Source organism: Rhinopithecus bieti, unplaced genomic scaffold (assembly GCF_001698545.2).
Source record: "Rhinopithecus bieti isolate Rb0 unplaced genomic scaffold, ASM169854v2 scaffold_5149, whole genome shotgun sequence".
NCBI classification, from domain to species: domain Eukaryota; kingdom Metazoa; phylum Chordata; class Mammalia; order Primates; family Cercopithecidae; genus Rhinopithecus; species Rhinopithecus bieti.
Window position 1 is genome coordinate 112,050 of NW_016804593.1, and position 15,278 is coordinate 127,327.

The 15,278-nt window shown below is 38.5% G+C and overlaps 1 protein-coding gene across 1 annotated transcript; it reads left to right on the forward strand.

Moving 5' to 3' along the window:
* Positions 1-10,851: 10,851 nt before the first annotated feature.
* Positions 10,852-13,394, forward strand: INSL4 (insulin like 4). Its single transcript, XM_017869288.1, has 2 exons — positions 10,852-11,163; positions 13,068-13,394. Exons 1-2 carry the CDS (start codon positions 10,968-10,970, stop codon positions 13,289-13,291), a joined length of 420 nt encoding a protein of 139 aa, XP_017724777.1. The 5' UTR covers positions 10,852-10,967; the 3' UTR covers positions 13,292-13,394.
* The last annotated feature ends 1,884 nt before the right edge of the window (positions 13,395-15,278 follow it).

Below are 15,278 nucleotides of genomic sequence, written 5' to 3' on the forward strand. Positions count from 1 at the left end.
CTTTGCAGATAATATAATTATATATGTTGAAAAACCTAAAGATCCTAAAACAGTTATTAGAACTAATGAACAATTTCCATAAAATGACAGGATACAAATTCAACATGCAAACATTGGTTTCCAATGAACATAAAAAAAATGAAATTATGAAAACAACTCCATCTTCAATAGTATCAAAACCAATAAAATATTTTGTCGTATATTTAGAAAAATATTGCTGAATGATATTGAAAAAAACATAAATAAATGGAAACACCTATCTTATTCATAGATTTCCTGGATTAGTAGACTTAATATTGTTAAGATGTCAATACTACCTAACAGGGGTCCACAGGTTTGCTATTATCTCTACGCAAATCCCAAAGGTAGTTTCGTTTCATTTCATTTCATTTCATTTCATTTCTTTTCTTTTCTTTTCTTTTCCTTTGCAGAAATAGAATAAACCCTTCCTAATATTCATATGGAATCTCAAGAATTCCCAAATAACCAAAACTGTCTTTTAAAAAGAATAAAATTGGAGACTTACACTTTCTGATTTTAAAACTTTCTACAAAGCTACAGTCATCAAAAGATTGTGGTGTTGATATAAGAAGACTCATATGGAGCAATGGAATTGAATAAAGAGAACAGAAACAAATCTCTGGTATTTTGTTAAGTGATATTTGGCAAAAGTACCAAGGCAATTTCCATGGGGAAAGAACAGTTTTTTCAACAAGTGGTGCTGGAAAAACTGGATAGCCACGTGAAAAAGAAGAACTTGAATCATCACGTCACACCACATAGAATATTTAACCCAAGATATACAAATCACAAAATATAAGAAATAAACATAATGTTTTAGAAAAATTCATAGGGGAAAATTTTCTTGACATTGGATTTTGTAAAGATTTTGTGGATATCACACCAAAATAACCCCATAAATATTCAACTTCATTGAAAATTTTGTGAATAAAAGAACACTAAGAGAGTGAAATAAAAACACAAAATTGGAGGAAATGATTGAAAATCATGTGCCAGATAAGGATTAAATATGAAGAACACATAAAAGAAAAAACAATTTTAGAAAGCATTTTGCATGATATGTAGAGACACCTAGGAATTCATTTTTAAATAATCAATTACATTGTAGAACAGAATTATGTACGGACTATTCTCCAAATTTTGACAACCCATAAAAATACCTTCAAAACATCACTTTTGAGAAGTCTCTCCCAGATACTATGTCTTGGTGAAAACTCATCTAAATCACTGACTCTGACATTCCTGTAGCCCTAGACAGTCATTATTAGAAAAGTTATACATGCTCAATGTTTGATAAATGATGAGTGGGCCATCCTCAAATTTATGAGGACCATAGATAATTTTTTATTGGGAACAAAAATAATTTATTAATTTATTTCAAGTAAGCCCTCAGGCTTATATGAGTAAAACAGATCTGGTCTGAATAAACTTCCTCCTTAAAGAAATCAGACTTACAAACAAGCAGTCCTATTTGGATACAAAATTTTTTTATACTTTGAGAGTTATCTGATGAGCACATTGCCTCATAACTTTGCTGACTTGTTTAAAACTTTAAAATGCCATGAGGTGGCCACCATCTCTGTGGTTCCATATCAACTGTTGCAGCCTGCTGGCTATGAAGAGTGCAGATGGCCCAGAGGAGTAGCCGCTCCCGCCCCCACCACCCCATGGTGCAGTGCAACTAATTTTCCAGATCATGGCCAAACTACTTATTTAACTGGGTCCTGACCCACTCCTCCTCACTGGGCAGGTCTTTGGTTCTGTGGACAGAAATTTGATCTCTCCTAGAAGGGAGCTCCTGGAGCAAGGCACAGCCCCCATTTCTATGGTTCCATAAACTCAGTCATTCCAGCCTGAGCTGTTCAACCCTGCCAGCTGTGAAGAATACAGGTGGTTCAGATGAAGAAGCACCCCCAGCCCTACAATACACCTGCTCTACCAAGAAACAACCAGACAGCTTCATTAGAAGGGTTCCTGATTCTGTCCCTCATGTCTGAGTGAGATATCCCAGTGAGGGTTGCCAGCCATCTCCTGCAGGTGCATACATGCCAACAGCAGGTCAGTGTCTATCTAGAATGGAGGTGCTAGAGGGGAGAGTTGGCTGCCATCTTTGCTGTTTCATGGCCCTCACTGGTGATACCTCCAGATGTGGGAGAGGCAGTGGAGACTGGGGTCTGAAGTGGACCCCTAGAAAACCAAAGCAGCCCTACAGTAGAATGGCTTGACTGTTAAAAGGAAAACAGAGAACAACAAGAACAACATTAACAGAAATGACCCCATGAAAACCCCTTTCAAAGGTCAGCAACCTTAATGATCTAAAGTAGATAAATCCACAAAGATGAGAAAGAATCAATGCAAAAATACCTAAAACTCAAAAAGGCAGAGTGCCTCTTCTTCAAATGACTGCAACATTTCTGCAGCAAGGGCACAAAACTGGGTTGAGGCTGAGATGGCTGAATTGACAGAAATAGACTTCGGAAGGTGGGTAATAATGAACTTCACTGAATTAAAGGAGCATGTTGTAACCCAATGCAAAGAAGATAAGAATCAAGATAAAACAATACAGGAGCTGATAGCCAGAAAAGTGAATTTAGGGAGGAACATAACTGACCTGATGGAGTTGAAAAACACAACATGAGAAATTCACAATTCAATCATAAGTATCAGTAGCTGAACAAACCAAGCAGAGGAAAGACCCTCAGAGCTGGAAGACTATCTTTCTGAAATAAAACAGGCAGACAGGAATAGAGGAAAAAAGAATTTTTTAAAAAATAACAAACATCCAAGAATTATGGGATTATGTAAAGAGACCAAACCTATGAATGATGGTGGTACCTGAAAAAGACAAGAAGAACGGAACCAAGTTGGAAAACATACTTTAGAATATCATTCAAGAGAACCTCCCCAACCTAGCAAGACAGGCCAACATTCAAATTCAGGAAATGCAGACAACCTCAGTAAGATATGCCATGAGGAGATCAACCTTAAGACACATAATCCTCAGATTCTCCAAGGTCAAAATGAAAGAAAAAATGTTAAGGGCAGCTAGACATAAAGTCCAGGTCACCTACAAAGGAAAACCCATCAGAGTAACAGCAAACCTCTCAGTGGAAACCCCACAAACCAGAAGAGATTGGGGGCCAATATTCAACATACTTAAAGGAAAGAAATTCCATCCCAGAATATTATATGGAGAAAACAACAATAACAGCATTACCAGCCACTACAAAACACATTGAAGTACACAGACCAGTGACACTATGAAGCAACCACACAAATAAGTCTGCAAAATAACCAGCTAGCATCAGGACAAGATCAAATTCACCCATAACAATACTAACCTTAAATGTAGATGGGCTAAATGCCCTAGTGAAAAGATACAGAATGGCAAACTGGATAAAGAGCCAACACCCATTGCTATGCTGTCTTCAGAAGACTCATCTCCATGGAAAGACACACATAAGCTCAAAACAAAGAGATAGAGGAAAATTTACCAGGCAAATCTATAACAGAAAAAAGCAAGGGTTTCAATCCTAGTTTCTGACCAAACGGACTTTAAACCAACAAAGATCAAAATAGAAGAACAACGGCATTACATAATGGTAAAAGGTTCAATTCAAAAAGAAGAGCTAACTATCCTGAATACATATGCACCCAACAAAGAGCACCCAGATTCATAAAGCAAGTTCTTAGAGATGTACAAAGAGACTTAGACTCCCACACAGTAATAGCAGGAGACTTTAACATTCCTCTGTCAGTATTAGACAGATCATCCAGACAGAAAATTAACAGAGATATTCAGGACCTGAACTCAGCTCTGGATCAAGTGGGCCTGATAGATATGTACAGAACCCTCCACCCCAAAACAACATAATATACATTCTCATCAACACACAACACTTACTCTAAAGTTGATCACACAATTGGAAGTAAAACATTCCTCAGCAAACAGAATAGAAATAAAATCATAAGTCTCTCAGATGACAACACAATCAAATTAAAACTCAAGATTAAGAAATTCACTCAAAAGCACACAACCACATGGAAATTGAACCACCTGTTCCTGAATGACTCTTGAGTAAATAATAAAATTCAGGCAGAAATCAAGAAGTTCTTTGAAACTAATGAGAACAAAGAGACAGCATAAAAAAATCCTTGGGATGCAGCTAAAGCAATCTTAACAGAGAAATTTATAGCAATAAATGCACACATCAAAAAACTAGAAAGATCTCAAGTTAACAACCTAACATCTCAACTAAAAGAACTAGAGAACCAAGAGCAAACAAACCCCAAAGCTAGCAGAGGAACAGAACAACCAAGATCAGAGTCAAATTGAAGGAGATGAAAAACCCTTTAAAAAATCAACAAATTCAGGAGCTGGTTTCCTGAAAAAACAAATGAACAAAATAGATATATTGCTAGCTAGACTTATAAAGAAGAAAAGAGAAAAGAATCAAATAAACACAATCAGAAAGGATAAGGAATATCACTACTGACTTCAAAGAAATACAAACAACCATCAGAGAATACTATAAACATCTTTATGCATACAAACTAGAACATCTAGAAGAAATGGATAATTTCCTGGACACATACACCCTCCCAATAGTAAACCAGTAAGACACCGAATCCCTGAATAGACTAAAAACGTGTTCTGAAATTGAGGCAGTAATAAATACTCTACCAATCAAATAAAGCCCAGGACCAGAAGAATTCACAGCTGAAGTCTACCAGAGGTACAAAGAAGAGCTGGTACCATTTCTACTGAAACCATTCCAAAAAAATTGAGGAGGTGGAAGGACTCCTCCATAACTCATTATAAGAAGCCAGAATCATCCTGATACCAAAACCTGGCAGAGAGACAACAACAAATAAAGAAAACTTCAGGCCATATCCTTGATGCACATTGATGCAAAAATCCTCAATAAAATACTGGTAAACCAAATCTAGCAGGTCATCAACAAGCATATCCACCATGATCAAGTTGGCTTCATCCCTGGGATGCAAGGCTGGTTCAACACACACAAATCAATAAATGTGATTTATCACATAAACATAACTGAAGACAAAAACCACATGATTATCTCAAGACATGCAGAAAAGGCCTTTGATAAAATTCAACATCCCTTCATGTTAAAAACTATCAATAAACTAGGTACTGAAGGAACATACCTCAAAATAATAAGAGCCATTTATGACAAACCCATGGCCTGGAAGCACTCCCCTTGAAAACCAGCACAAGACAAGGATACCCTCTCTCACCACTCCTATTCAACATAGTATTTGAAGTCCTGGCCAGGGCAATTAAGCAAGAGGAAGAAATGAAGGGTATTCAAATAGGAAGAAAGGAAGTCAAATCATCTTTGTTTGCAGATGACATGATTCTATATCTAGAAAACCCCATAGTCTCAACCCCAAAGCTTCTTAAGCTGATAAGCAACTTTAGCAAAGTCTTAGGATATAAAGTTAATGTGTAAAAATTGTTAGCATTTCTGTACACAACAGACAAGGAGAGAGCCAAATCACAAATGAACTCCCACTCATGATTGCCACAAAAGTAATAAAATACCTAGGAATACAGTTAACAAGGGAAGTGGAAGACTTCTTCAAGGAGAACTACAAACCACTGCTCAAAGGAATCACAGAAGATACAAACAAGTGGAGAAACATTTCTTGCTCATGGATAGGAAGAATCAATAATGCAAAAATGACCACACTGCCCAAAGCAATTTATAGATTCAATGCTATTCCCATTAAACTACCTTGAACATTCTCCACAGAATTAGAAAATACTATTTTAAAATTCATATGGAACCAAAAAAGAGCCCAAATAGCCAAGACAGCCCTAAGCAAAAAGAATAAAGCTGTAGGCATCATGCTACCCAATTTGAACTATACTACATGGCTACAGTATCCAAAACAGCATGGTATTGGAACAAGAACAGACACATAGACCAATGGAACAGAAGAGATGAGTCAGAAATAAGACCACACACCTAGAGCCATCTGATCTTTGACAAACCTAACACAACATGCAATGGAGAAAGGATTCCCTATTTAATAAATGGTGCTGGGAGAACTGGTTAACCATATACAGAAAATTAAAACTAGACAGACCCCTTTGTTACACAATATAAAAAAATAACTTAAGGTGGATTAAAGACTTAAATGTAAAATTCAAAACTATAAAAACCCTAGAAGAAAATCTAGGCGATATTATTCAGGACATAGGCATGGGCAAAGATTTCATGAGAAAAACAGCAAAAGCAATTGCAACAAAAGTAGAAATTGACAAATGGGATATAATTAAACTAAAGAGCCTCTGCACAGCAAAAGACACTATCATCAGAGTAAACAGACAACCTACTAAATGGAAGAAAACTTTTGCAATCTGTCCATCTGACAAAGGTCATTAGACCAGAATCTACAAGGAACTTAAAGCAAATTTACTAGAAAAAAAACAAACAACCCCATTAAAGAGTAAGCAAAGGACATGAACAGACACTTCTCAAAATAAGGCATTCATGGGGCCAAAAAGCAATGGGAAGAAAGCTCTACATTGCTAATCATTAGATAAATGCAAATCAAAATTACAATGAGATACCATCTCATGCCCATCAGAATGGCAATTTATTACAAAGTCAAGAAACAACAGATGCTGGCAAGGTTGCAGAGAAATAGGAATGCTTTTACACTTTGGTGGGAATGTAAATTAGTTGAACCATTATGGAAGGTGGCGTAGCAATTCCTCAAAGATCTAGAACCAGAAATACCATTTTACCCAAAAATCCCATTACTGGGTATACACCCAAAGGAACATAAATCATTCTGTTACAAAGATACATGCACGCTTATGTTCATTGCAGCACTATTCACAATAGCAAAGGCATGGAATCAACTGAAATGCCCATCAATGATAGACTGGATATAGAAAATGTGGTACATATACACCATGGAGTACTGTGCATAAAAGGGAACGAGATCATGTCCTTTGGAGGGGCATGGATGGAGTTGGAAACCATTCTCAGCAAACTAATATAGGAACAGAAAACCAAACGCTGCATTTTCTCACTTATAAGTGGGAGCTGAATGATGAGAACACATGGACACATGGTGGGGAACAACACACTCTGGGCAACTGTGGCGGTGGTGGGGCAAGGGAGAGCATCTGGAAGAATGACTAATGGACGCTGGGCTTAATACCTGGGTGATAAGATGATCTGTGCAGTAACCAGCACGGCACACATTTACCTATGTAATAAACCTGCGCATCCTGCATATGTACCCCTGAACTTAAAAGTTGAAAAAAAAAGGAATAGGAAATAAATAATAAAATGTGATTTAAAAAACCCTTTTCACAAACTACAACACATATAGTATATAAAAGTTGATCATAAAGGTATACAATTTTGTGCATGAATGAACATGTGTTACCAATATGTTCTCCCTGAAACTGTTGAATTCTTCTGCTCTCTTCTTGCCTTTATTTGGTGTGTGTGTGTGTGTGTGTGTGTGTGTGTGTGTGTGTGGTCTCCAAACTCTAGAGACAGTAATTGTAATTTCAAATTAAGTATTCAGATAACTGGTAACAATTAATCAATCACCCAGGGGAGTTCAAAGAAAGAAATTCATGGAAAGATACAGTCTGATTTCTCCCACCTATAAAAAGACCTTCATGGGTGCTCTTCCAAGACTTAACAGTCAACCCCATAGGGTCCCTGTGTTTCTCACCCTTCTCAGGATCAACGGAGGGCAGATGTAAGTACATACCTTTGAAGAAAGTTCCTTGTAAACTTCAAACATTATTATACAAGCCTAAAGTGATGTTATTGGAATTTTAATAGTGTTCACAGGACCTGGTTTAAACATCACTGGTTGTCTTTCTCTAATGAACAACTGATCCATCCACTCATCAAAATACTATGGATAGATACACAAGACAATATAGAAATCAATCTAATATCTTTTAATGGTTTGAAGAAGAAATACAAATAAATGTGGAGTAAGTTAGGATAAATATTAAATGTGGGAGTTCAGTCAGGCTGGTGGGAAAAATTTAAAGATAGTTATAAGAAAAGGATGCAAACCTTCTTGGAAGGCTGGGGATGCTGCATAAGCTCCCGTAATAGATCAGGCTGAAGGCAGCCTAATCCTTACCTTGAGTTAATAGCTTAGGGCCTAGATACAAAGGAATGTAGAGTAGTAGTAGTTTATCTAAATAGCTTGTTTACTCATGTGGGCCTAAGACCAATCTTTGATCAACCGCAGGTGCATAATTGCTCTCTACTCGGGAGGTTGGCAATGTCTACACTCTATTGAGCTCATATCTTAGATCTGCCCTTCTTTTGCCCTGTCACCTGGGTATACACCCCCTTCCCAACCTTTAATAACGTGACTGCTTAGCTAGGAGGGATAGATTTACCCTCAATGGGGGTCCCTCAGTAACGGCACACATTGGACTAAGGAGCCAGATAACACTACAGATCACTCTACTATCCTCCCATTGGGTGTAAATTATAAATGTTCTAACCCTTACTGTGCAACTGCTCAAACACAATTATGGCTACACCATGGCAAAAGAAATGCCTTAACAGTCTTAGCTGCAGGTAGCCTCAAACCAGTAATGCAATCAATGCCACTTTCCCAAACATTCCTTCCTGTGCTAAAGAACAAAGCCAGGAAAATAATGGATTCCACTTTAGCTAGGAGGTCTGTCATAGAGGACAAGCTCGTATCCTCCAGTTAGGCAATTATAACATCTTAGACTGGAGCCCCTATGGCCATTTGCAGGGCAGCCTTACTGATATCCTCACGCATCATGGCATCAGTCACGGTTTTGTAGTCTCGTCCCGTTCCCCCATGATTTGGGCTGGCCGATGGGAGGATGGGATATCCCAGACCCCAAGTAAAGTTGATGCCACCCCAACACACTTTATGGTGCCTGGGACACATTAGCACCTCCCTTCACACCGGGCATGGGACCTATCATAATTCTGGTAACAGTTATATTATAACCTTTACTCATAATCACACTGATCAGTGCCTAATTTGCAATATCCATCCATATGTTTTCCTTATGGGAACTAATATGTCTATTACACCCCAAAACTCTGTGTTTGTGACCCGGGTGCGAGGACAGGCTTGGTTTGCCTCATGTATCACTAATTACAATATATCTAATTTAAATATTACTAGTGTCATGGTATTAAGGAGACAATCTGAGTCATTCCTACCAGTCAATTTGACACACCATTGATAGGTTCCTCTTCCTTTGCCATCTTAGAACGTGCCCTATCCCAGGTCAGACTCAAAAGATTCATAGGCACACTTATAGCCTTTATAGTCTCAGCCTTAGTCATCCTAGCAACTGCTAGTGTGGCTATAGCATCTACTACTGAATCAGAACCAACAGCTGCTTTTGTAGATAATTTGGTCAGAAATGTGTTCAATGAACTTCTCTTACAGCAGGGTATAGATCAAGAGATTCTTGCATATCTGCAAGCCCTCGAGGCTGCCTTGGAATATGTGGAGGAGTGATAAGATGCACTGGCATTCCAACAGCAGTTAAACTGACTGGGAGCATAAATATATCTGTGTCACTTATAGTTGGGATGAGGTAAAACAACACCTCTGGGGAACCTTTCATGACAATTTAACAGTAGACATAAAGCAACTTAAAACTAAAATTTTAGAATCCCTTCACATGATAGATCTACACACCCAACAAACAGCCATATGGAAGGGTGTGCAAGATCATCTCTCCTGGTTAGACCCCCAATCCTGGGGGTCACTCTTTGACTGGAAAGGAATGTTACTAATTATACTCATGATTGTCTTATGTTATTTGCTAATTCTAGGATGCAAAGCCAGAATAAGAGCAATGACCACCTTGCCTGACAAACCTGTTGCTGCACACATCTGTACTCTTCAGTCAACAGAACCCAATGCAAAGAACAGAAAGTAGAGAGATGTGGGAATTCAGACAGGCAGATGGGAAAGTTTTAAAGATAGTTATAAGAAAAGACACAAACCTTTTTGAAATGCCGGAGGGGTTTGTATAAGCTCCAGTATTAGATCAGGCTGAAGGCAGCCTAATCCTTACCTTGAGTGAATAGCTTAGGGCACAGATATAAAGGAATGTAGTTTACCTAAATAGCTTGTTTACTCATGTGGTCCTAAGACCAATCTTTGATCAATCGCGGGTGCATAATTGCTCTCTATTGGGGAGGTTGGCAATGTCAATTACCCTCTAGTGGTGTTTACTCAAGACCTTTGTCACTTAATCTATACTGAATAAATGTGAGCTTAGCTGGCTGATTGGGGCCACAGCTGCAACTCTTTACAGCACCCTCCTTGGTGTCTGTAGGTGGTCCGGACCCTCAGTGGGACTGACAGGCAAAATATCTGTGTCAGTGTATGTTATTCATCCATCGTTGGGTCAGGGTCTGTGGGACAGACCCCTGCAATTAAAAGCTTATATGCCAAATGTTAACTAAGATAATCTCTAGCCAATGAGCTTACAGGTCAGTTCTATTTTTATTTCATCTAAGCAAAGGACATTAAAAATTACCATTATTTTAGTAAGCCTAAAATAGTAATATAGGAGGAAAGTTAAGAAAAAGAAGTAGAAAAACCACATTCAAAACAAGTAAAGTGCAGCAGCACATTGGGAGCAAAGAGGGATATAGGAATGTGGGTAGGGCGAGTAGGGAAACTAAATAAGGTCTGAGGGAAAAAGTTCCTTGTAGGTGGGTGGGAAAGGGGTGGAACTGACACCATTGACGCAAGAGCTGAATAATAGCCCTAAGGAAATAAATGCCTGGTGAAAGCATGCAGAAAGCAGTCTGGAGCCCAGAAGAGACACACTAGCACAGTCTGGTAGGCTACAGCAGCAAGTCTCTAAAGAAAGACTGAGAATACCCAGAACAGGAGAGAGCAGGTCCAGGATGCCCAGCCTGTTCTGGTCCTATCTGCCAGCAATCTGGCTGCTGCTAAGCCAACTCCTTAGAGAAAGCCTAGCAGCAGAGCTGAGGGGATGTGATCCCCGATTTGGAAAAAGGATGCTGTCATATTGCCCCATGCCTGAAAAGACATTCACCGCCACCCCAGGAGGGTGGCTGCTGGAATCTGGACCACTCACAGGTAAGAACCCTGGACTGCCAAACAATCAGAATGAGGCCTGAAAAAACAGGCTCCAGATCTCATCGACTGCCTGTAAGTCAACTCAGACTCTACCACGGCTAGTGCCTAAATGTTTATGGTTTTTCATTGTAATGTGCTTTTATTAAAAGGGTCTCACCAGAAATCTCACAGGAAGTTTGGGGTAGAGGGGAAGCTGCAGGAAAAACAGAAGAACAGCCTCACCTTGGAGGGTATTGGTGCCCTCCCCACCTGGCAGCCAGAGACACAGGGTGGAGAAAACAGGGAAGCCTCAGAGAAAGTGACTATTCTCAAACACCAGCAGGAGGTGAGGTGTACTCCCAGACCCCCAGGAAAGCTGGGCAGGTGAGAAAACAGTTGTGCTTGCAATGGGATATGTGGGCCAGGCATCTCCAATTAAGAAGAAAGGGGACAAACAGTGAGGTGGTGAGCTGATTATCATTTCTGTTTATGCACCTATGGGCCTGAGGGCAGCACACTGAGACCTCTGTTAGGTTCCTGGAATGTGAGATAAAGGGGCCTTAGATTTAATGACTCTCCTCCTTTGTCATTAAGCTGGGCAATGGTCTATGTCACCAAAAACGTCCTCTTACAAAAAAGTTTTTTTAATGCACCCCAACAGAGCACCTTTCCTCCCATTTCTTTGAATCTACTCTTGTTGTGTGTTGAGAAAAATGAGATGACGAGAAAAAAAGTTGCCTGGATGACTAGAGGGGAAATTGAAGGGGAACAGAGACAAGGAAAGTTCACCGTTCAGACCATCATAGCTGATTTGATTAGTGCTTTCAACATTTGACACTGCAAAGCATTTTCTTTAAAAGCAAGATTTCAGAACTGAGGACAGTTCAATACCAGGGTAGTTTTAAAACTTTACCAAGTCACAAGGTATTCATAAAGATAAATTGCAAGCTAAGTTAAAACTAGCAAGGGCAGTTTCCAAAACAGATAGAGGCTACTCTATTCTGTCTAATAGGTCGTGTTAAGGTCTGAAAAGCTAAGTTAAATTACTAAACATTGTTTTACATTTAATAAAAATGACATAGGTTTTGAACCAGCAATGTGTGACTCCAGAACTGCTTCTTGTAACCCATACGCATACACTTTATTAAATCATTAAATGACTGTTTAAAGTTATCGTGCACAGTGAACGCACTTGGATTTTGTGTGATTTATATAATTATTTCAAAGTTATTTCCTTTTCTTACATTATTAGTCACAGCTTGTTTCATTTTACTATAAAATAAGGGAAGAATACCACGAAGTCAAAACATTTTTTAATGCAAACTAAGGAAGAGCACGCTGTACTGTAATTTCTATTTAAATTTCACTTTTTTCTCAGTAAATAAGTGAAATTTCTCATTTAAATACTTTGAAAAATATAGATAAATTTAACAAGAAAAATGGAAAGTATTCATGGATAACAAATGTTAACATTTGGTGTAGATACATATAGATGTATGCTGCTTCTCAGCTTTTTAGCTAAGATCCAGTGATGTATGTGTATAGATTTATGTGGATTAGATTTAAATGTCTGCATCTTTCTATTAGAATAACTTGTGAGTACATAATGCATTGAAGTTATCAATCAAAACAGTGTCAGGGAAAGTCAAAAGTGGTATGGTATAGGCATTTAGAGGGTCATTGGAGGAGTGCATAGAGGGGACAGGATGGGAAATTAGCATATCCTTAATATTGTAGTATCTTAAAGTGCCCTATTCTAAGTAAGTTAAGTTGTTGAAATGTTAGGATACTTGCTGATTCTCTTTGGTGTTTAATTACATTGAGGCAATGGGTACATTGTAGTCTAGGCAAATTGTATAATTTTTTTGACCCGCTTTCACATGAATGTTTTTCCTCACCTTTCATTCCTCTCTTTTACTTCACAGAAACGGTGTCAACCTCCAACAACAAAGATGGAAAAACCTTAGGTACAACATCAGAATTCATTCCTAACTTGTCACCGGAGCTGAAGAATCCACTGTCTGATGGGCAGCCATCATTGAAGAAAATAATACTTTCCCGAAAAAAGAGAAATGGACATCACAGATTTGATCCATTCTGTTGTGAAGTGATTTGTGATGATGGAACTTCAGTTAAATTATGTACATAGTAAAGTAATCATGGACTGGACATCTCATCCATTCTCATATGTATTCTCAATGACAAATTCACCCTGATGCCCAGTTAAATGATTGCTCTTTATTAGAACATGAGAATCATTATTGGTATTCACATATTTCACTTGCTCTGTACTAATATATTCTCTCCAAAGAGAGTAAGTTAGATAGATGGAATAAGTTCTAGTAGTTGATAGTACAATGGGGAAATTATACTTAACATTAACTCACTGTATATTCCAAAATAGCTAGAAGAGAACTGTAGTGATTCCAACACAAAAAAGATGAATGTTAGTTTGGATGGATATCCCAATTACCCTGATTTTATCATTAAACCTTATATACATGTATCAAACTATCACATGTACTACAAAAATGTGTACAACTATAATATGTGAATTAAAAACTTACTGGAAATAATTTTTTAAAGTTTTACACACACAAGCACATACATTCACACACACTCACTCAGGTCTCTTTAGTTTTCCTCTTTTCACACTAGAAGAAATGTAAGAGATAAAGGATCTAGCCATCTCTAACATCAGCACACAGCATGGAGGGAAAGCAGTGAAGGAATGAACTGGTGGGAGAGGAATTAGGCATGTTCACCCCAGGGTAATCCCAGACACCTCTCTAGAACTTTGCCCAATGCATATCCTTCACCTGCCTCTCAGCACACTGCCTTTAGACCTTCAATCATTCTATAAAGTCCTCTTTTGTCCCTGGCATTACTCCATGTCCCCTCATCAAAGTGGTGAATCGGCACGAATACTGGCCTTCCTCTGGCTACACATACCTCCTCCCTGTGTGTCTCTAAATCCTAAATCAAAGCATACATTTTAAGCTCTGTCAGTCAGGTCCTACTAGTTGTATTTGTTTGTTTGCAGGCTAACTGAAGCTGCTACTACCTCATTATCAGGTCCTATTAACTTACTTCAAGTAACATGATTTGAGTAGCCCTCTGTGCCTGCCCACAAAGTGATCTGAATCTAGTGTGGGACGTGGACAAGTAAAGGATAATAAGTGCAATGATACCTGTAGAGACTGTAATGATCATAGAGACTGTAATGATCACAGAGGCTATAATGATCCACAGGAATCAGGGTTGTGTTTAATGCCAACGTGGGAAGGAATGAATATACAGGGAACAGTGTGGGTAAGAGGAGAGAGCAAAATTTCCCTAAGGAAACTGATGGCTGATCTGCATCTTGAAAGACATCTAAGCAGAAGAGAGTGCAAAAAGGAGACAGGGAGAAGCCCAGATAAAAGCACAAAGGCCTAGAAGCACAGCATGTGTGGAAACAGCCAGAGTTGGTAGGGCAGGAGGTGGTGTGGAGAAAACGAATTGTCAAGATCTGGTTGGAATGGAGACAGGAGAGAGGGTCTCAAATGATTCCACACAATGCAGCTATGGGGTTTAGGCTGCATCTTGGAGTAAGGAAGAACTGCTCATGATCTTGATATGTCTCTCATAAAGAACTTTTTCCTACCAACACTCTGTTGAAGATGAAGAGGGATCATGGAAGTCACAGGGCAGAACTCATAGATTATACTGTACAGTCTGAACTGTACCACCTGGTTTGCCTAGGCTCCTCTAGATTGTTCTTTGAGAACAAAGGGGAGGAGCACATAAGGTGTATTTCTTGACACTAGTGACGATCAATAAAATATCCATATTTTGGGTCTCTACATTATTCATAATCAATGATTGAGTTTATTCTAAGTGCCTATCATTGTTCTAGGACTTTAGGATTCAGGAGAGAAAAAAATAACAATTATGCTTTCATGGAGCTTCTACCTGGTTACTTGACGGACTCTGAACCTTCTCTTGCACATGCATTCTACACATAATTCTATTCTTTTAGTAAAAATACAGGTATGAAAAGAGGATAATAGAAAAAGATCCATAATTTTATCTGGTGTCTATCATTTAAATCTCTTAATCAGGAAATACTCAAATACTGCTTCCAGGAAGATTTT

Excerpts from the sequence above, each read along its gene's own strand:
- INSL4 (XM_017869288.1), top strand. The coding sequence starts at position 10,968 with ATGCCCAGCCTGTTCTGGTCCTATCTGCCAGCAATCTGGCTGCTGCTA. Across the intron at positions 11,164-13,067 it reads GGAATCTGGACCACTCACAG|AAACGGTGTCAACCTCCAAC; the intron begins GTAAGAACCCTG and ends TTTACTTCACAG.